The 24,768-nt window shown below is 41.2% G+C and overlaps 2 protein-coding genes across 3 annotated transcripts in view; one reads left to right on the forward strand and one right to left on the reverse strand.

The window, feature by feature from the left end:
* The window catches only part of ppm1aa (protein phosphatase, Mg2+/Mn2+ dependent, 1Aa), a 37,774-nt gene extending 24,302 nt beyond the window's left edge, over positions 1–13,472 (reverse strand). For both annotated transcript variants that reach the window (XM_036575224.1, XM_036575225.1), the window contains exons 1-3: positions 12,989–13,472; positions 6,207–7,084; positions 941–1,058 (exon numbers count right to left, since the gene is read on the reverse strand). In XM_036575224.1, the coding sequence (XP_036431117.1) occupies positions 941–1,058; positions 6,207–7,067 (979 nt within the window). In that variant the 5' untranslated portion in view covers positions 7,068–7,084; positions 12,989–13,472. The remainder of the gene's footprint in view (positions 1–940; positions 1,059–6,206; positions 7,085–12,988) is intronic.
* A 1,259-nt stretch (positions 13,473–14,731) lies between these two features.
* On the forward strand, positions 14,732–24,278 carry dhrs7 (dehydrogenase/reductase (SDR family) member 7). The gene is made up of 7 exons (XM_036575226.1): positions 14,732–15,009; positions 16,506–16,658; positions 18,409–18,515; positions 18,755–18,994; positions 19,842–19,964; positions 21,062–21,277; positions 24,038–24,278. The coding sequence occupies exons 1-7, from the start codon at positions 14,880–14,882 to the stop codon at positions 24,083–24,085; spliced, it is 1,017 nt and encodes a 338-aa protein (XP_036431119.1). The 5' UTR covers positions 14,732–14,879; the 3' UTR covers positions 24,086–24,278.
* Positions 24,279–24,768: the final 490 nt, after the last annotated feature.

Below are 24,768 nucleotides of genomic sequence, written 5' to 3' on the forward strand. Positions count from 1 at the left end.
TAGGCTAAAATCTACATTTTCTCATTGAGCTAAATGAACAACCGGTTCTGGATGGTAGTGTAGTGGGTAACACCTCTGCCTTCTACGCTTTAGACTAGAGTTCAGTCCCCCGCCTGGGCAAGCGCCTTACACTATACCAATAAGAGTCCTTGGGCAAGACTCCTAACACTACCTTTGCCCACCTGTGTAAAAATGATCAAACTGTAAGTCACTCTGGATAAGAGTGTCTGCCAAATGCTGTAAATGTAAATGGCTCTAAATGTAGGTATTGTGATATAAACTGAGTCTGTTCTACAGTTTCTCATTAGGCTGAATGAATAACTGACTCTAAATGTAGGTATTGTGATATAAACTGAGTCTGTTCTACAGTTTCTCATTAGGTTGAATGAACAACCGACTCTAAATGTAGGTATTGTGATATAAACTGAGTCTGTTCTACAGTTTCTCATTAGGCTGAATGAACAACCGACTCTAAATGTAGGTATTGTGATATAAACTGAGTGAGTTCTACAGTTTCCCATTAGGCTGAATGAACAACCGACTCTAAATGTAGGTATTGTGATATAAACTGAGTGAGTTCTACAGTTTCCCATTAGGCTGAATGAACAACCGACTCTAAATGTAGGTATTGTGATATAAACTGAGTGAGTTCTACAGTTTCTCATTAGGCTGAATGAATAACCGACTCTAAATGTAGGTATCGTGATATAAACTGAGTCTGTTCTACAGTTTCTCATTAGGCTGAATGAATAACCGACTCTAAATGTAGGTATTGTGATATAAACTGAGTCTGTTCTACAGTTTCTCATTAGGTTGATGGGTCTGGACAGGTAAATCCCTGATTGTTGGTTCAAAATGTCATTCATTAATCATTCAAGCCTTTGCTGGAGGATTCATTTAGACATTGACTTTGAGAGAGATCCCTTAAGGACATTCCTACCCTCCACACGGCTCTCCAGATATTTGTCCAGTTCCGCCTCCCTCTTCACGGCCTCCGGTGAAACCTTCGGTGCTCCGCCGAAACACACCAACACAACGCTCATGTTGTCTCTGCTTCCCTGAAGCACCACAAGAGAAAGAGAGAGAAATATTAGCATTATATTCCATTTAAGGCTTATCATCAGTATGCATAGAGTCGCCCACACATTCCTGCACCAAGACACAGCGGAAATAATTTTCTATCATTCCCAAAGGAAACTGGATCTCAAAGCTTATTTGTTCGTGTGCAGAGACGGCATTATCTGTACTGGGCTTATATCAGTGGAGAATGCAGGATGTGATGTGGGAGGTAATAAAGGAATGAATGTAATTAGATCCTGTAATAGATCTGTCCTGAAACAGCGCTCGCTTGCTCTCTCTCTCCCTCTCCCTCTCCCTCTCTCTCTCCCTCTCTCTGTGTCTTTAGGATTTTATCAATACCAATACTTATCGATACTTTTATTGATACTACTCTCCATGATTTGGTGCAAAAAATAAAGACATGACATGAAAAGATGTGAAAAGATTCAAAATGAACAGAGGCAAAAAGCCTGTTTCGTCTCCCTCGAGCTGAAAATATTAATAACCATAAGCAATTAAAAATGAGCAATATTAGTATATAGCTATTTTCTCCCAGGTGGTTGCTAAGGTGCTGCTAAGCAATTGCTATGGCATCCCAGGTGGTTTCTAAGGTGTTGTTGAGCAATTGCTATGGTATCCCAGGTGGTTTCTAAGGTGTTGCTAAGCGATTGCTATGGCATCCCAGGTGGTTTCTAAGGTGTTAAGTGACTGCTAAGGTATCCCAGATGGTTTCTAAGGTGTTGCTAAGCGATTGCTATGGCATCCCAGGTGGTTTCTAAGGTGTTAAGTGACTGCTATGGTATCCCAGGTTGTTTATAAGATGTTGCTAAGCAATTGCTATGGTATCCCAGATGGTTTCTAAGGTGTTGCTAAGCGATTGCTATGCTATGCCAGGTGGTTTCTAAGGTGTTGTTAAGTGATTGCTATGGTATCCCAGGTGGTTTCTAAGCTGTTTAGTGACTGCTATGGTATCCCAGATGGTTTCTAAGGTGTTGCCAAGCGATTGCTATGGTATTCCAGGTTGTTTCTAAGATGCTGCTAAGCGATTGCTATGGTATCCCAAGTGGTTGCTAAGATGTTGCTAAGCGATTGCTATGGTATCCCAGGTGGTTTCGGAGGTTTTGCTAGGCCACTGCCCCAGGAGGGAAAATAAAGACTAGTACGAACGCGAGTCCACTTGTAATGTCTATGAGAGGCAGTGTGAGAGATGCCCGTTGTGGCATCGTTTCCAGCAGTTAGATTTTTTTTAGTAGTTAGATTTTAATTTTCAACACTCCGGCAATAATTTTCTATTCGAAAACCAGACGTATGATCTGCACAAGCACACTATTCTCGTACAAGCACACTATTCTCATACAGGCTGTATAGGCTTTGCTGACTTAATGAATTAAAACAACACAAAACACAAATAAACCATAAAACACAAATAAACTACTTCGTTTTACACAAAGTAGTCTAGCTATGTGACTCATAAACGCTACAGAAGTGGTACAAGACTCCTTATAAAGCTGTAACAGAATGAGGAGGATACAGTCACTGACTGTACTTAAAAATCTGATTATGTAAAAATGTAGTTTCTATATGTGCACTATATATAGTGACACACTGAGATCTCAACACAGAATGAGGAGTGGAAGCAGCAAACGTCTTCTGATCTTGTAATGATGACCAGGACAATGGACTTTTATGGATTTTATGGATAATGAAACACTCAAGTCTTAAAGTGAGCAAAGTGGTTCAATATATTAAGCATTTCTGAGTTATTTGTAGTATAAATTGGAAGAAAAAGCACTGAAGTGAAATATTTTGCATTTGATGTGTTAATTTTCATCTCCATATTGAAATATTTTTGTCTTGTGTGATGTTAGATATAAACATGGCCTAATCTGGTTAAGTGCTCAGTGATACTGGCTCCCACGCTTTAGGAAGTGTAGTTAACATGACCACACAATCCAAATGAACTCGCTGTCTGCCTGCTCTCGCATCGAAGCGCCTACCAGCGACCAGTCGAAGTGACCCTGAGCGACTGTATCACCGGCAGCGTACACGCAGGGTTAAGACTCTGTCTGTTACCCCGCATCTGCTGGCCTGTCCTATCTGACCTGTGCGTCTGAGGTAGTGCTGGACGATTTTCACTATTAATTCGGTTAATTTGAATTAACGCTTTCACACGATGTTAGAAATGTGACGATCGAGATCGTACAAGTTTACATCGCTTACACTTTAATTAAAATACCAACAAAAACTATTCAAATTTTCAAGATGTATAAAAAACACATCTTAAATAAAAACACGCCGCCCTCACAGGTCTGTGTGCTGACCTCAGCCGCGCACGGTAGAAAAACACACAAACAAACTCTTCAGACGAGTGAGCTCGTACCAAGGAAAGGTGGAAACATCAGTTCAGTGGTGTGGAACTGGTTCGGATTTGAAAAGTCAGACGCTGAACAAATTCATGTAAAGTGTAAGTTGTGTCGAAAGACAGTCGCAACCAAATGTAGCAGTACGACGAATCTGTTCCAGCACTTACGACACAAACACCCAGTGGAACAGGAGCAATGAGTGAAACAACACGGTGAAAATGAGTGAGTTTTCAGTGCGGCTGGGAACGCTGCTACCCTGTCCGGATCTCTCAAGGCTGAAACAGTAGATAGGCTTGAGCTCCTTTCAGGAAACCTGTAAAGAACTTTCCTAATGTAAGGAGGTCATTATTTAAAGTGAGAGTTGCTTGTGAGCTTTAAAGAAGCTGCTTGCTATTCTTAAAAGAAAATCACTAATTAAAATGGTCCTTTTATGTTTTAATTATTTTTTTTTGTTGCAAATTTTGTTGCGCTTGCACAGTTTGAGTCCCTTGAAAGGATATTTAAAAGTAACCACTATTTGCACAATTTAATAATTCTAGGTGGTGCTGTTACTATTTCTGCACTTCTGCAGTTTTAAATTAAAGTGAAAAAAAGAAACTGTGTCTTTTTTTAATCGCATTACACAAGAAGCCAAAACAATTTTTACAAATCAGAATCGAGAATCGTTAATAAATTTGAAAATAATCAAGATTTTACTTTTTTTCAATATCGCCCAGCCCCAGTTTGAGGTGGAAGGGAAACTGTTTTTTGTCTTTACTGCTGACTTATTTCGTTTTTTCTTTCCTCCTGGAGGTGGTTAAAGTGGGTTTAGGGCGCACAGCTGCATCACTGCCTGTGGTGCATCACATTGGCCCTTATCAAAGTTGCATACAGTCAAATCTGATCATAAAATGAGAGCGCGCAACTTTCAGTTCTGATATTAATCAGTTTCATCTTGATCGTATCTGCACAGGCAAACTCACGTCTGGTAAAAGCACATAAATTTAAGCGAAATAGTTTAACAGCTTGAAAAAAAAAGAAAAAAGAAAAGCTTAATTTGCATTTTTGCTGCATCACACAAACATCCTAACTAGACTAAACCTCCTAAATCCTGTCCTAACTTTAGGATGAACCCCAACAGGGTCCTCACTTCTGTTTAAGGTCCGTTTCTATGGTTTTTACGCAGCTGTGTCAGCAGCATAGTTCACTACCAGCATAATGAGCTCCATTTATCTCTACTGTAAAACGCTGCTTTCACTGTGAGATGATTTTCTTTTCTAACTCTGCGTTTTAAAGATCTCAGACGCTGCAGACTCGATCTCCACCGCCCCTCTGATCACCTTCGTGTGTTAATGTTGATGATGAAATATTACAGTGATGGTGGTGAATAATGAGGAGACGGAGCTGAACGTGTGTCTGTTTATTAGGAGGAGTAACGTTAGCGCGCTCGGCTAAAGCGTTTGGGGAAATGGAGACTGAAACTGAGGAATGGTGACTCTCTGATAAACAGCAGGGGGCGCTCTCACAGTATTCTTAACTTCAGGTTTATTATTCTTTAGTTTGGTTTGACTTTTAAACAGTTACAGCAGCCGTCTGGCTAACAGAATTATTTTGATTGTGTGTTTACGTTTGAACTGTGTGTGGGGTCGGTTGCTAGGAAACAGACATGACAGACGCTTTGCCCCCCTCTCTTTTGCCCCCAAGAGAGGCTTTGCCCCCAGCACTTCAGAGCAGAAAATACTGCGTATGTTTTAGCGATTTTCATGATTTTGAAACCTAATTTAATACAATTGGCAATTTTTTTAATCATTTAAATTCGGCTGGGGGGGTTAATAACATCTTTCTGTGGCGTGACAAACTCAGAACACATAATTATTACTAATTTAGACGGACTTTAAGAGTTTAACAGAGCATGTCTTAGACTAACTTAGGCTGTGTTCACACAGCAGGTAAAAGTGGCGGAAATCTGATATTTTTCTTCATATGTGACACAGATGTAAAATCACACTGAACTTGACATTTTTAATCCTGATTTGAGACGCTTTCATACGTGGTACTGAAATCCGATCTGATGTGCGTCAATGCGACTCGGTCTGAACAGCCAGATCGTAATTCATGCGACTTTTACGTCAATCCAGCTCCACATTCATCATAATTTCGCACTGCTGAGACCTCAAACATTTAGGCCCAATCCTGTTTCACCCCTCGCCAAACCACTGAGCCCTTAGCCCTCTGTTTTGCGGCGTTCACGTCTAGGGGTAGGGTGTCCCAATTTTCATTGAGACAGAGGGGTAGGGAGAAGTGTTGGGGCTACATGACCCACCAAACTGAGGTTTTTCAGAAACTCCAAACAGAGAGTTATGAGAAAAAAAGAAAAACCGGCAAAATGGAGCACAAGAGACCAAAGAAACCCACAAATTTTCTCTGTTAAAAATGACAAAAATAATTGTGTTTTCAGTTTAATGTCGTTTCAGTGTATTATGGTCGTTTTCTTCATAACAAGCATAAAAAAAAATCTCTAATATCATGCTAATGTCTCTAGCTAGCTAGCTAACTTTCCCGTTCCACCTTAAATAGTCCAGCAGTTCTGACGCCTGAAGCGTTAGAATGTAACTGCTGCACCATTTAAGGTGGCACGGGAAAATTCAAACAAGAAGCTGGAGAATATCTGACTTCACTTTCACATCACCAAAGAATTAGCAGTGGGCAATAATAAATAATTGAAAAGAAGTACCTGCACAGAACCTTTATTTGTAACAGTGTAACGTGAAGCCCTAGTGCGCAGCTCCCCCCCTCCCGCCTCACCTTGTACAGGCAGGTATCCACGATTTCGTTGCAGACCCTTTCCAGGTCGTCGGTCACCTCAAGTCGCGAGCGGACGAAATCGCAGAGCTCCTCGTTGGCCATCACGTCCCAGATCCCGTCGCAGGCCAGCACGATGAACTCATCCTCCGTGTCCGAGCGCTCGATGGCGTACACCTCGGGCTCGGGCGACACCAGCTGCTCCGTGGGACCTTTACCGTGAACGCATTTGTAGTCAAAGTCCCCCAGAGCCCTGGAGACGGCCAGGGAGCCGTTCACGCGCTGGATCATGACGGACCCTCCTGCGTTCTGGATGCGCTCCTTCTCCAGCGGGTTGCTGGGCTTGTGGTCTTGCGTGAAGAAGTGGACGGCGCCCCCGCGGCTCAGCAGGCCACGCGAGTCTCCGCAGTTGATGAAGTAGACGTGGCGCGGCGAGACCATCACGCCGACCGCCGTGGAGCCGCTCCGGTCCGTGCCGCCGTGCTTCTTCTCAGAAATCTGCCGCATGTGGTCGTCGATCTGCAGGAAGCCCGTGCGGATGCCCGACTTCACGCTCTCCACGCACGGCTCTTCGTCTGTGCCACCGTCGCCCCCTCCGCCGCCGCCCCTGAAGTCGGGGTTGCTGGTGATGTGCTCCAGCAGATGTTCACAGCAGTAGCGTGCCACCTGCGACCCTGCGTGGCCGTCGTAAACGGCGAAAAAGGACCACCGCTCCAGGCCATGTGGAAGGCCAATGACAGCCGTGTGGGCGTCCTCCATCTCCACCCGCCAGCCCTGCATGCTGCTCAGGCCGAAATGCAGCCCGTTGCCCTCACCGTGGGCGTTGTGCTTCTCCATCTTTGGCTTGTCCAGAAATGCACCCATCCTGGCGGACTAAGAGTCTGGAACAGGTTTCAGAAGAAAAAAAACAAGTCAACTTTATAGATTCAGGATCGTGTCAGGTAGACAGTATTATTTTGCTACTTATTGTTAATAATAATAATAAGCCAAAATGGTCAAAAATGGCACCAAAAAATGATAAAAGGCCAAACAAATGAAAGACAAATGAGGAACAAAACAAAGTGTCAAATTCTATAATTTGAACAAGTTAATGTAAAATATTCTCATTTCAGTCAGCTCAGCTTCACACTTTTGAAAGCTGAAATTATCAATATTGAAAAAGTATTTTCATTATCACTTTGTGGTTTGTTTAGTACATTTATTCAATTGCATAAATCAAAATTATTCTTTTTAGTTTTTGTACAGGTGTTTCTTGAACTTTCGTTTCAGTTTCAGCTATTTTGGTGCTTCATTACATAATTTTAATAAAATTTTACAACATTACAAACTTTAACAAATTGATCCCAATTGTCTTGTTCTTGGATCTCAGGGATACACATAAAAGATACGATTTTGGTCTTAAACATAGTTTTTCATATCTGTTAATGGTGGAGGGCATTGTGAGGCAAAATAGTTATTATTATTAAAAAACTTATTTATCTGAATTATTTCAGATTTTCCACTATTTTCATCATCAACATTCCATATAAACTCAGAAGACTCGTGTAGGTTCACTGGTGGTTCTGGATAGTAAATAAAATGTCTATATTTGTGTTGTAGTCATGGCGACCCCTGGTTCCTATCACCACCACTGTAAAGACATCGGAGCCATTTCACACCAAACCACTATGAATCTCTCTGTTTACATCTCAAACACTGAGTTACGAAGGAACTTTGAAATTCAGTGGAACGCACTCTTCAGTCTCTGACCTCACTTCACATTAATTATGATTTGTTAGAAAAATATTCAATGCAAAATTTGAATTAAGGAAGGTTTCAAGTTGGCAAATTAAGACTAGAGGTATAAGAAAATGTTTAATTACGCATCTGTCTAAAGGCAGCAATTCAACTGCACTGTTTTTTGCAATGCTAGAATTAATTACAGTAATACTCAATAAAGCAAGCATTCATTTTTGATGCAGGATAAATTTAATCGGGCTATTTTTAAATGTAAAAACAAGCAAAAAGAAAGCTGTATTATAGTTCACTGCTGTGTGTAATTTACATACCTAATTAATAATAATAATAATAATAATAATAATACATTTTATTAGACATAGAGAAAAAACTAACAGAGGAGAGCAGAGCTAGAAAGGACAGTAGTAACAATAAATGCAAACAAAAAATATGATGGAAAACAATAACAGCTTTAGAAATGTAATACTCTGAACTGAATAACATTTTGAATGACAAACAGTAAACGCAGCCTATTAAAAAACGAAACAAGATGTTTTCATCACTAAACAGAATCAGAATCAGAAAACAACTTTATTTGCAGAATTTGTAGAATTTTGTGTTTTTGGTAAGTCGAGTAAACAACACTTTAAGGGCGCATATTAAGGAAAACCCAATTTGTCTCTCACTTTTTCTGAAATGAAAGGGTTTAATGTACTACGTAAACATAGAGGTGGGAAAAATATAATATTACGACACACGATATGTCAGAATATTTACATTTTCAGACTTCTATAGCGCTACATTTTGAAATACACCAATCAGGCATAACATTATGACCACCTCCTTGTTTCTACGACTCATTGTCCATTTTATCAGCTCCACTTACTATATAGGTGCACTTTGTAGTTCTACAGTTACAGACTGTAGTCCATCTGTTTCTCTGATACTTTGTTAGCCCCCTTTTACCCTGTTCTTCAGTGGTCAGGACCCCCATGGACCCTCACAGAGCAGGTACTATTTGGGTGGTGGATCATTCTCAGCACTGCAGTAACACTGACATGGTGGTGGTGTGTTAGTGTGTGTTGCGCTGGTCTGAGTGGATCAGACACAGCAGTGCTGCTGGAGTTTTTAAACACCTCAGTGTCACTGCTGGACTGAGAATCGTCCACCAACCAAAAACATCCAGCCAACAGTGTCCTGTGGGCAACAGCGTACTGCTGAAGGACTTGAGGATGACCAACACAAACTGTGCAGCAGCAGATGAGCTATCGTCTCTGACTTTACATCTACATGGTGGACCGACAAGTTAGGAGTGTCTAATGGAGTGGACAGTGAGTGGACACAGTGTTTAAAAACTCCAGCAGCACTGCTATGTCTGATCCACTCAGACCAGCGCAACACACACTAACACACCACCACCACGTCAGTGTTACTGCAGTGCTGAGAATGATCCACCACCCAAATAGTACCTGCTCTGTGAGGGTCCATGGGGGTCCTGACCACTGAAGAACAGGGTAAAAGGGGGCTAACAAAGTATCAGAGAAACAGATGGACTACAGTCTGTAACTGTAGAACTACAAAGTGCACCTATATAGTAAGTGGAGCTGATAAAATGGACAGTGAGCGTAGAAACAAGGTCATAATGTTATGCCTGATTGGTGTATACTAGCAAAAATTGTGAATACAATGATTTTGGTTTGAGAGCAAATTTTGCTCTCTTTATAATGAAACATGCAGTTGGTGAGTGTCTACAAGTACTGACGATATACAAGACAGGTTCAGAAAAGCACATTGTGTTTTATTGTGACACATTTTATCACAATATACAATGTCGTATCGCCCAGCCCCACATTAACACTGTCCAAGTTTCGAAATGTACCATTATCACTCCAGTCCATTCAGTAATACATATGGCAGGGTGTCCAGTCTTATCTGCGAGTTTTCATTCCAACTAGGACAGGAGCTCACGTGATCTGCTGCTGAAGACTGAGACTAACTGATAAAACAAGTGTGATCCTGTGAGCTCCTGCCTGTTTGGAACGAAGTCCTCAGAGGTTCGGCGCGGCTGCAGGTTAAGATTGGACACCCCTGATATCTGGAAATAGTGCATTTTGAATTCATTCTCTTTTTTGCGATATCATAAAAAACAGCACATTCAGCCTACAGCAGTTTAGCTTTACCCACTCACACTAAAGTTATAGACCGCCGTGCTCTTATGCCCATATTAGGAACTCCAGGCCTGAGCTCCATTTTTTCTATGGCAAGAAAAACCGCCTCTAGCGCCCCCTGTGTTGAATAAACATGTTCAGAGCCCGATACGTTCTGTCCTGTGAACATTCTTCTCTCGAACACCACTGGATCCTCTGAATTACGAGGTCGTTAAAGAGTTGAAATATGAATATTGCTGCATGTGAGCTGAAACTACTGCCCACTGAATTCACATCATTAGACTGGCAGCCTCCTTAATCAGGTTATCATCCCCTGATAAACTGATTTCGGCTCTCAGAATATCCTAATTATTATTTTAATGCTGGTCTGAGGACATTTTCTCAGGACATTCGGCAGCTTTTTGTTCAACTTTTCCCGTTCCACCTTAAGTGGTGCAGCAGTCACGTTCTGAACTGCTGTGCCATTTAAGGTGGAACGGGAAAATTCAAACAAGCAGCAGCAAAAAAGAAGCTGAGTTCAGCTTCATGGAGGGCTGAAAGGCCTGATATGAGGAGGTTTCTCTATTTCCGCTGAACAGCTGAGTGACATTAACTTATTTTTGCTGTTTCTCAGAACTGACAGGTCAGTGTTTTGACTCGTTTGCTAATGTTTGTGATAGCTAGTCACAGCTGCTGCACCATTTAAGGTGGAACGGGAACATTCAAACAAGAAGCTGTGAAAAAGAAGCGAAATTCAGCCTCGTAGTTTAACACGGGGAGTATTTTTGATAAGGAGTGTTAGTCTATCAGAATATCCCACCTAGAGGTTTTATTTACAGGTATACCTGTAATTAAGCGCTACAGTAGAACATTTCGATAAGGCAGCACAGCTCGTCAGAGCAGCGGCACAGCCCGCCTTAGTTTAGTGTAGCTTAGTTTTGTGTATCAAATTGATGCGCCGTAGCTTTAGCTCGCATGTAGCAATATTAGTATTATAGCTCTTTAATGACCAGAGGATCCAGTGATGTTCGGGAGAACAATGTACACAGGACAGAACGTATCGGGCTCTGAACATTTTTATTTAACACAGGGGGCGACAGAGGTGATTCTTTGCCTATTCATTCTGGCCATAGAGAAATGGGGCTCAGACCCAGAGTTCCTAATATGGGCATAACGACGACTACAGAATGACACACGACTATAGTGGTCTATAAGGAGTGTTTTAGCCTGCCCTGCTTTTATGTCAGTCTTAAAGGCACGGTCTGAAGGAAGTTGGAAATGGTCAAGTCAAACGTGACAACATTGTAATAGAGGTTTTGCTTTCCATTTGGTACGTACTCCTCATTTCACATATGGAAAAGTAACGTCATATATGCCTTGTATTTCACTGTTACTGTTATGGTTGCATTTCAAAGAGGAAAAACAGTGCAGTGGGGGTTTTGCTTTTCATTTCAGCACTTATTTCACATGTCACCCACGGAAAAGTAGTGTCAGCCGTGCACTGTATTTCAGCGTTTTGGCTGAATTTCAATGAAGCGAATCCGTTTTAAGTACTGCACAGTGGAAAGCAACATATCTTCATGCATTTTTTTTGGTAAAGAGGTCAAGCGAACTGAAAACGGTGTTAATAGCGGGTTTGTCTCACACTTTGTCACATATTTTGCATGTCACTTATAAAAAAGTAGTGTCATGTGCACAATAAATTTCACGTTTTTCCACTGTAGTGATTGCTTTTTTTGATTTGGCATAAATCCTTCCCCTTACCAGAAGGCCTATCGGGCAAGAAAATGAAATAACCAATTATGTAACCAACCGTTTGATAGAAATACCCCCTCTCTGACTGAGACAGCTGGTTTGCCATCCTTGTATGGCAGTAAGATTATCTCTGCAACACACTGCTTACACTCCTCCGCACTAATGCCTAGAATTACACACAAATCAGTCTACAAAACCCAAACCGAGCGAACACAGCCTGTACAAAGTGATCCGGTCGAGAAAAATATCTCTGCAGTGCTTTCCAGGAGCTTTTGCACCGAACTGATTATGCAAATATTGTATAGTTATCTATGGCTTAGCCTCAGGCTGCCCAGAATGACAGACAGTGTAGCTTCGTTTCTTAATTTAAGCAGATATATAGAATAAAAATGACAAAGATGACCGACAAAACGTAAAAAAAGGATAACGAAGACTGCAAGTTTGCCTCTGTTTATCTTTATTTTCCTCCTCCAGCTGAAACGAGCAGCATTACGTAATGCTGCAAAGCTAGCTTAGCTTAGCTTATTTATTTTTATTTGACGTTATTTATTTCGTTGTTTGCTTCAAGCACATAGTTGGATTTAAAACTACAGTGTCAAATGATGAGAAATAGCCAGCAAATATCACCTCCGTTCAGACTTTGTTAAGAAAAACAGCATTTAAAAAAAAACACGAAGCTGAAATTCGCCAGCTTCTTGTTCGAATTTCCCGTTCCACCTTAAATGGTGCAGCAGTTGCGTTCTGGCGCCTCAGGCTCCGTACAGTAACTGCTGCAGCAGTTAAGGTGGAACGTGGAAATTGGAAAACTTAGCGTAGTTTACCATAGCATAGCATAGCCGCTAGCTGTTTTCAGCGCTCTTTCTAAGCTGGATAGCTGTCAAACGCGGACTCCGCCGCACATTTAGACCCTTTTTTGGGGTAAAATCGTACCAGAATAACAAAGTCCAGACGAAGAGGGTCCCGAATACATCTCCAGAATCGCGTTAGGAGCGAGCGGAGCTAACGCTAACGGGTTAAATCCGTGTAAACAAATGGCTAATGCTATTAGCCCGGGTCAGGCCTCCCTCCTCCAGCCTGGGTCACACAAAAACAAACACACAGAGCCGCAAAAAGGCTCAAAGCGTCGAGCATTTCATCGGTAAACAAGGGCGAAAGAAGGACACTTACCTGAAATCCCAAAACACAGAGAGAGAGAGAGACTGAGAGGAAAAGCAGAGAGAGAGAGAGAGAGAGAGAGAAACGGGGCGCTAGCACACACGGGGCTTGTTTGTGGAGGGAGAACCTGAACTGTGTGTTCAGTGTTCAGTGTGTCAAACAGCGGACAACCCCGCTCTTAACCCAGGCACGCATCCTGCAGTTTATTAGGCGAGCTGGATGTATGTTAAAAAGAATCTGAAATAAAGCCCCCGGCCGCGGCTGTTTCTGCCCCCCCCAAACCAACCAAACAACCCCTCGACAACAGCAGCGCCAGGACCCGGATGTACATTCGGGGCCTTTTTTTGCGCACTGGAAGCGATGTCGTCACCCTCCACTTGGGTTCTAGCGCTATGACGTCATCGGCGAGCCCCTCTCACTGCGGCGCCAGCCACTCACTGCAACGTAACTCGGTAATGTTCTATGACATCATTCCATTTGGTGCTGCCCTGTGACATCCCCCCATTCAGCGGTGTTCTATGACGTCATCCCGTTAGGCGATGTTCCATGACATCATCCCATTAGGTGATGATTTGTGACATTATCCCATTCACTCACGTTCTATGACATAATCCCATTTGAAAATGTTCTGTGACATCATCCCATTCTGTGATGTTCTATGACATCATCCAATTAAGTCATGCTCGGTGACATCATCCCATTAGGTGATGTCCTGTGACATCATCCCATTCGATGACGTTCTATGACATCATCCCATCATGTGATGCTCTGTGATATCATCCCATTCTGTGATGTTCTATGACGCTGTCCCATTTGGTGATGTTCTATGATGTCATCCAATTCTGTGACGTTCAGTGACATCATCCCATTCGGTGAGGTTCAGTAAGGAAGGTCCACTGCCCTGCACTTCTCCCAGCACACTTGATCCAACTAATCAGTTCATTAAGAGCCCATTGTTAAGGTAAACACTGTTCTATGACATCATCCAGTGCAGTGCAGCGCAGTGACGTCACACCCCTCGTTGTTCCATTCATAGCAGTGCAGTGCTGTGAACAATGACATCATGCCTATTTAGTACAGCACTGTGACATCATGCCACTCAGCACAGCCCTGCGCACAGTGAAGTCATCCCCAGTTGAGTGAAGAGCTTGACATCCTCCCGTACCGTGCAGCATAGTGTGCTATGACGTCATGCCCTAATTCAGTACAGCTCCGAGACATCCTCCCTTCCAGCAGAGTGCTGTGCACAATGACGCCATTCAGCAGAGTGCTACATCACCCCATTCAGCACTGCACTATGCACAATGACATCATACCCATCCATTACAGCACAAATGTTTCCCCCATTCTTCTTGCTATTTTTTAATGATAATTATGCTAAAGCTAATGTTATTGAAAATGTATTGTTATTATTATCAGAAAATATGAATATTATGCATTATATATATTTAAAAAAATCAAGTATAATAATAATTTGCTAGGAAATAATCAATAGCACTTACATAACTGACATATATTGTAAAAACTGTAATAATAACGCAATAATAACCACAACAACAACAACAACAACAACAATAATAATAATAATAATAATAATAATAATAATAATAATAAACAATACTGATTGGTCCTGTTTGTGTAACAATGGTGCTTTTGATCTTTTTTTTGATGGTCAACAAAGATAAATAGACTTCAGATTTTGGTCAATAAAGAACTTTTATTTCGCAAGGCTTTTACTTTGTCAGGCGGGAGTTGTGTGGGTCACGTGTTAAAGTTGAGCTCGTTTGTGTTGCGTTTGGCTCGCGGTTGTGGACGCTGGCCGACTGAGCTGAAGGACTAACGCAGCTTCTCTGAGTTTCTGTATTTTATTGATTATTGATTATCTCTGTGTGTGTAGAGGCTGATGGAAGAGAGCGCGTGCTGCGTGCTGTTCTGGGCCGCTGTAGTGTGTGTGTTGGTGCTGTTGGGGCTTTTTATTCGGGCTGATTGTGATTTGACACTCCTGTGGGCGAAAACATACGGCACTAAACCAGGTAAAGACCCCCAGCTGCACCTCCACAGGAAAGGCCGATGTGTGGAATTAACACAGACTTCTAATGTATCTCTGCTGAAGTTCACTGTGTCAGAAATAAGTGTCCCAGATATGGATTAGGCTTAGTCTTAAAGGGGAACTCCACCGATTTTTCAAAATTTCTGCATAAGTCAGAGTGGTTTGGTGTGAAATCGTTCAGATGTCTTTACAGTGGTGGTGATAGGAACCAGGGGTCGCCATGACGACAACCCAAATAGAGCCATTTTATTAGCTATCCAAAACAATCAGTGAGCCTATTTTGCCTTAGAACACCTTTCATGTATCCCTCCACCATGAATGGATTAACATAAATTGATTAAAGTGCGATTTAGTCCAAAACTTTATCACAAAACTACAGTAAAACGGTGTCTCAGTCATCAGGCAGTGAATTTATAACCATTTCCTGTAGTAACTTTCTGTGAGGGAGCTTTTAGAGGGTGGACGTCTGGTTCCTATCGCCACCACTGTGAACAATTGTGACTCGGTAAGTTTCTCTAGAACAGAGCGTTTCACACCAAACCACTCTGAACCGCTCTGATTACATCTTAACCATTTAGTTATGCAGAAATTTTGAAAAATCAATGGAAGTTCCCCTTTAAACTGCAATAACAGTGGAATATGTTGCTTTTATTTTCATACAAATAGTATTCAGAGAAAGCCTGTATAGAGTAGCCTGAGAATAATAATAATAATAGATAATATTTTTTATAACATGTTTCAATAACATATGGACACTTACAATGGCAGGACAGTGTTAGACAACATAAAAGACATAAGGGACATTCTGTCAGGACGTTAGTTTAACGGGAGTACAAGTAAAAGAGATAATATGTTTATGTTATTCCATCGAGCAGCATGTTGAATCTGTAATGTTATGCAATGTCTTGCAAAACCTTTATTTCTGCATTCGCACACTTGGAGTGCACTTTGTTCCACTGAGTAAAAGTTGACTCGGTGTCTCAGGCATGTTAAATGGGTGTGTTGGGGAAGTTGAGTAACTTGAGTCAGTTTTTAAGTAAATGAGAAGACTCAATTCACAGCTCATGTTGATCAGTTTCTGTTTATTAACACCTTTACATAGAACAAACATAAATGTGGTGGTTTTTCTGCACATTTTAATACACAGTTTCTATTTAGTTGCTGAATTTATCATATTGAAAAAAAAAACATAAAATAGAACCTGTGCCATAACTTTTGCACAAGATATGTTTTATGTTATATTGATTCTATTATGTTAAATTCAGTAAATAAACAGTAATTGTGTATTAAAATGTGCAGAAGTGTCTCTCTGTAGATGATGAGTTCACTTATTTAAACTCAGAAAATCAAGTACAACATGTCATTTGACCAGGGGTGCCAAAACATTTGCATACAGCCGTGTTGTGCGTGTACAGGCAGGTGTGCATTTGGGCTCCCTGAGGTTTTAACTGTGCTGTGTTCGCTCTGCTCTGTTTGTAGATGTGGCTCTGCGAGGGAAGGTGGTGTGGATCACCGGAGCGTCGAGCGGAATTGGGGAGGAGCTGGCGTATCAGCTCGCTGCCGCCGGAGCTCGACTAGTACTGTCAGCACGCAGAGAGGCGGAGCTGGAGAGAGTCAAGCAAAACTGTTTAGGTACACAGACTGTAATACAATATTAATGTTTTACAAAATATTAGTATTCATTTATTTTCTTTATCCCTCAGAAACAAACACCTGCCTTTGTTCCTGTGCCTTTAAAGGGCCCATACCATGGAAAACTGAATTGTCCTGCTTTTTTTTAATATGTAAACAATGTTATAGTTTCAAAAGTCAGCAAAGTCCATATATGCAAATTAAGTGACTCATTAATTTTGAGTGAAGGATGATTCAGTACGGCTGCTCGATTATGGCAAAAATCATAGTCATAATAATGGTCAGTATTGAAATCACGATTATTTAACAGGATTACTCACTGAAAATTTAAATAATAATTCAACTGAAAAACAAAAAAGGTTAAAAAATAAAATATATAAATGTGTATACAAATAAATAAGTAATATAAACATAATAAATATAAATAAACAAGTTCAAAATAAATAAGATCCACTATGTTATGCAATTCTACAACATACTAAAAACTACTAAACATGTATAAAAACCAATAAATAACAATAAATTAGACCAAAATAAATGAGATAAGCTTGGGCTTTTAGGGAGGGGCAGAAGCACACCCCTCTAAAGGAAAGGGGAGCTCTGGATTCATAACACAAGACAAAATGAGCATCATTGTGAAACAGAATGCAGCACAATAATCATTTTATCATGATTATCTTGTTTTCATAACATATGATAAAATTTGATTAATCACCCAGCTTTACAATACAGGGCAGACAACCAGAACCAAAATATCATTTATAGAACATGCGCATATATATATATATATATATATATATATATATATATTTGCAGCTTATTTTCCATGTATGGACTGTATGGAGTGAGGCGTGAATGTTTGTTAACCCCTTAAAAGGCCAGAGCCCAAAGTTTCATTACGCACTTCTATAATCTAAGAATAGCTCAACCAGTTTGCACTGAAGTCCCTGTAGTTACTGAATAATAAGCCTTAGTATGTAATAAGCCTGGATTTTAAGAGGTTAATTATATAGTCACAAAACAAAAGCTACAACTTTTTTTTTTTTATCAAATTCAAATCATAATAAAATCTCCTACTTACAAACAAATATGTGGTGTGCATTGAAATTCTATAATCTGCACTTTCCACTTCATTTCTCCACTTGTTTCAATGAGCTACGAGTCAGAAGTCATTAATAAATCAGTTGATCCACCGTAGTCGAGTTCTCCTGCTTCTAAACAGCAGTTTTACAGAGTAAACTAAGTAAAAATAAAGCAAAGAAGCCCCTAAATGCTGTTTTTAATATTGACATTTCTTCCGTCACAAAAAGTAGTCCCAGCAGCTTATAGTAAAGTAACCATGGGTGCTGCTTAGCAACCAATCAGACTGTGTGGGTGGAGCTAAACATACATTTACAGCAAGATTTAATTTATTAGTGAGTTTGTCCATCTGTGCTGCAGTAACAGCCTCTACTTTTCAGGGAAGGCTTTCACTAGATGTTGAACATTGCTGTGAGGATTTGATTGAGCATTAGTGAGGTCAGGTACTGATGTTGAATGGTCAGTTCTGGATCACTCCAACTCATCCCAAAGGTATTGGATGGAGCTCCATCACTCCAGAGAACACAGCTCCACTGCTCCACAGCCCATTCATGGGCATGGAGACCTTAGGCTCATGTGTGGCTGCTCCAGAGCGTCCCAATCTATTGGTCAGTGCTTTTCTATCCAGATTGTATACGTTGTTCACCCCTTCTCTTTTCTTTGCTATCAGAGCGCTCCACTCTAGAAGATAAGGATGTTCTTGTTCTTCCGGTCGATCTGCTGGACTGGGCGTCACACCAGGAGAAAACCAAGGCTGCTTTGCGCCACTTCGGCAATGTGAGTTTCTTTCTGGTTTGAAATTCATAAAGCAGGTCCATATCTCCGTCCTGCAGTTCAGTAAGGTCACAAATGAACAGTGCACTGTTATTGATGCTCAGTCTGAACATCCTGATCCTGCTTTGTGCAAAAAATTGTTAAGTTGTAATTATTAGAGAAATCTTTCAATTGTTGAGCATCTTAATCAGCAGTGTTTTTCCATTCAGCATCCTGATGCCACTTTAAATGTGCGTCTGCAGATAGATGTGTTGGTTAATAACAGCGGCCGTAGTCAGCGTGGTCTGTTTGTGGATACGGATGTGGAGGTGTACCAGAGCCTGATGGAACTCAACTACCTCGGCACCGTGTCCATCACCAAGCAGGTGCTGCCCCACATGATCCGCCAGGGCAGCGGTATCATTGCAACCGTCAGCAGCCTCGCTGGGCTGGCTGGAGCTCCGCTGGCCACTGGATACTCAGCCAGCAAATATGCACTGCAGGTTAGAGATTCACAGAATATAGACACATACATTCACCACTCACTGGCTGCTTTAGTAGAAACACCCACCTTGTACTTTCATTCACTGGCCACTTTATTAGAAACACCCACCTTGTACTTTCATTCACTGGCCGCTTTATTAGAAACACCCACCTTGTACTTTCATTCACTGGCCGCTTTATTAGAAACACCCGCCTTGTACTTTCATTCACTGGCCGCTTTATTAGAAACACCCGCCTTGTACTTTCATTCACTGGCCGCTTTATTAGAAACACCCACCTTGTACTTTCATTCACTGGCCGCTTTATTAGAAACACCCACCTTGTACTTTCATTCACTGGCTGCTTTATTAGAAACACCTACTTTGTGCTTCTATTTACTGGCCACTTTATTAGAAACACCCGCCTTGTGCTTCCACTCACTGGCCGCTTTATTAGAAACACCTACTTTGTGCTTCTACTTACTGGCCACTGTATTAAAAACACCCACCTTGTGCTTCCACTCACCGGCCGTTTTATTAGAAACACCTACCTTGTGCTTCCACTGACTGGCCACTTTATTAGAAACACCTACCTTGTGCTTCCACTCACTGGCCACTTTATTAGAAACAGCTGCATTATAGCTCCACTATGTAGGTATATAATTATAACCATAGTCCATCTGTTTCAGGTTTAGTTTATCAGCCCTCCATTCATCATTGGCCAGTTTCTGACCACAGGACTGCTGTTGTCCATATTATTAGGGTGGTGGACCTCCTATAACACAGGGTGTCCTCAATTGCTAATGTAGTTTAACTCAGTGGATGAAACTTTTGCCTGTTGGTGAAGTAAACTGTGTCTCTCTTCAAGGGCTTCTTTAACTCTTTACGGCCGGAACTGACCGATTCCCCCGGAATAACCATCAGTATGATCTGCCCGGGACCCGTCGTCTCCCAGATCGTGCAGAACGCCTTCACTGAGCACGTAGAAAAGGTAACGTACCAGCACACAGGCCATTCAGCAGAGAAACACAAAAATAACTCATTACAGACGTCCTAATCGGTCAGAGCCTTGGGCTCTTAAAGCGACAGTTCTCCCGCCCCCTTATTAGAACGTACCAAACATAGTCAATCAGCCAAGACATGTCCGTAATCTGAAGTTTGCTTCCTTAGTTTTGCACTGCAGCTAAATAAAAAATAACAGGCAAAATTCATGTTTTAGTATGACTGCTGCTACTGTCTTCAGCTATGCTAATGTATTTTAGGCCATGTTTATAGATAACAGTAACTGCGTTTACATGCAGCCTGATAATCCTTAATAATCCGACTAATAGCTCAATCAGAGTAGAATACGTCCATGTTTACACCTCAGTCTGAATAGACTAGTCGGATTGAGGCCATTCGGAATACAATTACTATCCGACTGATCGAGGTGGGTAATCCTGTAAATAATCAGTCAAATAGGAGAATAATATCCGTGTAAACGCCTGTATCTGATTACATTCCCTATCGGAAAGTTTAAGTCCGTTCTGATCATGTTCGTCACGTCATAGTGAAAGTTTCGACATGGCGGAGCAGAAACTGGTCTGCAGAGGAGACGAAGTTTATGCTCTGATCTTTAAAAGACGGCGGTGGGACGGACGTCCAGCTTATGTGTCTCAGAACACGACGTCTTCCTCTCGGCCTTCTTTAATAAGGACATGTGAAGGACGTTTTCCTGAGTCTGACATCATTTTAAAGCAATTAAAAACACAAGCACTGCTCACTGCTGCTCATCTCAGTCTGACCGGACTCACGTGATGCTGGTTGTCATGGTAACGTCTACACTAAGTGTTTCTCTACATATGCGTGTAATTTTGGATCGGAGTTCTTGTAGTGTGCATGTAACTTTCCATCAGGTTGTTGAGTAGAGTGAATATAAACACCTCAGTCTTAATCTGTAATCAGAATGTATTCAATCAGATTTGTAAACACAGCCAGTGAGTCTTACAGTGTCAGAAGCTGCATAATCAAGTCTGAAAAACCAAAAGAACCAAAACCAAAGAAAGCACCTGCACTGACCCGTGTTCTTTTCTGTCTCTCTCCATACAGTCATTGTCCAGTGCTGGTGACCAGACACACAAGATGTCCACTGAGCGCTGCGTCCAGCTCATGATGGCCGGACTGGCCAATCGGGTGAAGGAGATGTGGATCTGCCACCAGCCGTTTCTGCTGTTCGTCTACGTGTGGCAGTACATGCCCACCCTCGCCTGGTACTTGACCAACAAGCTGGGCAGGAAGCGCGTCCAGAACTTCAAAGCTGGTCTGGTGAGAACCTGCAGCATGTTTCTACCAACACCAAACGACAATTCGGCAAGAAATCAGATCTACACAGTCACGTTTCCGTTCGAAGGATTTTTTGGGCGAAACACTTTAACGCTTAAAAATGTTTGTTGATTTAGGCTACACTCTTAAAAAGATGGTGCTTCAAGGGTTGTTTGGTAAAGAAAATGGTTCTATATAGAACCATGAGCACTCAAAGAACCCTTTACATGATTGAAAGGTTCTTCGGATTGATGGAAAATGTGCATGAATGTGCTATAGACAGTTCTATACAGAACCTCTTTGAAAATCTTTATAGTATCCCAAAAGTGTTGACACAGTAACAATAGGAGAACCCTTTTGGGTGCTATATAGAACCCTTTTTAAAAAGGTTCTATATAGAACCATCTACAGCACATTCTCCATCAATCTGAAGAACCATTTAATGATGCAAAGGGTTCTTTTACATGTTCATGGTTTTATATAGAACCACTGTCTTTACCAAAGAACCCTTGAAGCACCATCTTTTTTAAGAGTGTATGCTAACGCAGTATTTTATCAATGAACTTTTTTCAGTTCAACTTTAGCAGAAAATTTGTTGATCGGTACCTGAATGTTGTGAAAACCTACACTGGAAACATGCAAACAAACAATTTTTTTTGAGAAAAGAACACATTTTACTGTCATGTGACTGATTTTCCTCATATTCCTCTTAAAACACAAACAAACCCAAACATCTGGAGGCCAAGAAGACCCAGCAAACTGGAAATAAGAAACAAGCTGCAAACACAGAAAACACTTTCATCAAAATGGCAAAAACTGAACTGCATTTCATAGAGAGATACTTTATTGATCCTGAAGGAAATTTAGTGAATAAACACGCTGCAAATACAGGAACACATGCAACTGCAGAAACGCTGATAATCCAGTCACAACAAAGCGGAGACGTTTCCGGAGGACGGAGACATTCAGCAACACAAACATTCACCGGTAAAAGTTAGTTACCTTTTATTTGAGCAGATTATGACTGTCACTGTATGGTAATGGGAGTCAGCTGTAGAGAGTAACTATAAACGATTAACGAGTAACAGCAGATTAACGACCACAGCACAGCTACGACACGTCAGATAGCAAACTAGCCAGCCAGATTAGCCGTGAACTTGAGAGGTGAGTGTCCGTGATTTTCCATCATAGATATTCCGTCCCCTTTGACACCTCAGTTGTGTTGTGACCGGCTTTGCAGCGTTTCTGTAGTTGCCTGTTCTCTTTATTTGCAGTGCATTTGTGAAATGCAGTTCAGGTGTTGTCATGTTGATGAAAGTGTTTCCTGTGTTTGCAGCACGTTTACGAGTTTGCAAAGTGTTTTGATTGAACTGTGAGTAGAGTTTTGTTGGCCACCATACGAACAGCATGGTTTGGCTGCACTGAGGTGGAGACGAGAGCCACAACCTTTCTGAACGGAAAAATCAAACATCTAATAAAACAGCTTCGTAGTGTGGTGGTTAACATGCTCGCTCTGCTAAAGGGAGAACAGGGTTCCATTTCCTGTTTAGGCAGGAATCAGAAAGACCCCTATAACAGTAACAGACTAATGAGAATCATTTGAGAATGTTTCAGATGTTCACAAATGAAAGTATCTGCTAAATATATAAATGTAGACCTGATGTTAATTTGTCTACTTTGCGGTTCTTTTTTGCCTCAGTAAAAAGGCTGCAGTGAAATAAGGTGTAAACTTCATTAAACTCAATTAAACTACATTAACTAATGTTTTCTTTTGGAGGAATAATTAGCATGTCACAATACTAATCAAAAATCTTTAAAAATCTTGATGGCATCGCATCATATTGCAATAGTACAGGGTGATTCAGAAAGGTTCATCCGATTTCAAAGCGCCATATTTTTACAACCGTGAGGTGCCTATAGGAACCAATCACAATCCAACTGAAAGAGGGGGTCATAGAGTTTCTGGCTGTCAGTGGAAGATGGCTCCCTTCAGTCTGAGAGGAGATGAGACCCCTGAGCAGAAAGCGTTCTGCGCTCTCCACTTCAATAAGAGTGAATCAGTCATAACTGTGCAGTGTGATTTTCATGGGCAGTGAAGCTCCAGCAGCTCAGAGCGTTCGGCGTTGGTTCCACAACACTGGATGATCTCCGAAATCGCACTGAAAGAGCCGTGAGTGCAGCGACACCCGACATGCTCAATCCAGTATGGGATGAGTTTGACTATGGTGTTGATGTTGCAGCTGGAGGAGGTTCATACTGAGACCTTGAACAATTACATAATAAACTTTATACTCATTTAAACCATTTACAGTTCACTGCATTGATCTGTAATGATTTACAAGTGAAATAAATCATTTTGAAATCGGGTGAATCTTTTTTAATCACCCTGTGTTGTGGAAAGTCCCGCCCCTAGAAAACACTGTTATAAAGTGTCAGAAACCACATAATCAAGTCTATTACAGATACTAAACAACTGAACAACTCCACATGGTTTGAGGCGAGGCAGTTAGCACCATGCTAACTGGTTTACATAAGCTTCCACTACTTGTTAGCTACATTGGCCCTGTAGCCCTCGTTTAAATATGATTTTTTTTTTTATATATAATTTTTTCAGAGCTGTGTCTTTAATGAGTGTTTTCTCTCTGCTGGATCTTTCATTCTGATAATAACAGTGATTTATATTTTGCCAAACCGTTCTTTAAAAATCATCCACATTAGTTCTTTTGTAAAACTTCTCCAATTTGTTTTTTTGTTTGTTTATAGGATGCAGATTCTGCGTACTTCACCAAGCCGAAGGCCAAGACCACCTGAGAAACAGACATCACTACTAATGGGCATCATAAGGGCATTAGCCTGTTTTTATACTGATAGTAACCTTGGCTTGCTTTTATAAAGACTAACAGTGGGTCAGTATGTAGGTTGTGTAAAGCTGAACTGATTTGTTTGAATAAAAACACTTCAATGTGTGATTTAACAGATTAAATGAAAATTCGACTGAAAGCTACAAACGTGTTGTACTTCTTAGCTCCAAACCTCTGCCTTCGCTGACCTTGAGATCAGATGTAGTTTGTTGCATAAAATCCCATCTTTGTATGGATTTTTACAAAATCTTTCACTACACTAGACGACTGAGTAGGACCTTTTAAAACAATCATTCATGACTCTGTAGCTGGTGTCCTGCCCATATTAGAAACATTAGAAACTTTACAGAGTCCTCCTGCACATGCGCACATCTTTAGTATAGTGTAGTAACTTAGGCCCTGTCCCATTTCATCCCTCTCCCCTACCACTCAGCCCTACTCCTCCGTTTTTTGCGTTCACGTCTAGGTGTAGGGTGTCCTGCTTCTTGTTGAGATAGAGGGGTAGGGCGAAGTGTTAGAGCTACATGACCCTCCAAACAGAGAGTTATGAGGAAAAGAAAAACCAGTAAGATGGCTGAACAAGAGACCAAAGAAACACACAAATGTGAGAATTTGCTCTTAAAAAATTATGAT

This window comes from Colossoma macropomum, unplaced genomic scaffold, assembly GCF_904425465.1.
Source record: "Colossoma macropomum unplaced genomic scaffold, Colossoma_macropomum, whole genome shotgun sequence".
Classification (NCBI taxonomy): domain Eukaryota; kingdom Metazoa; phylum Chordata; class Actinopteri; order Characiformes; family Serrasalmidae; genus Colossoma; species Colossoma macropomum.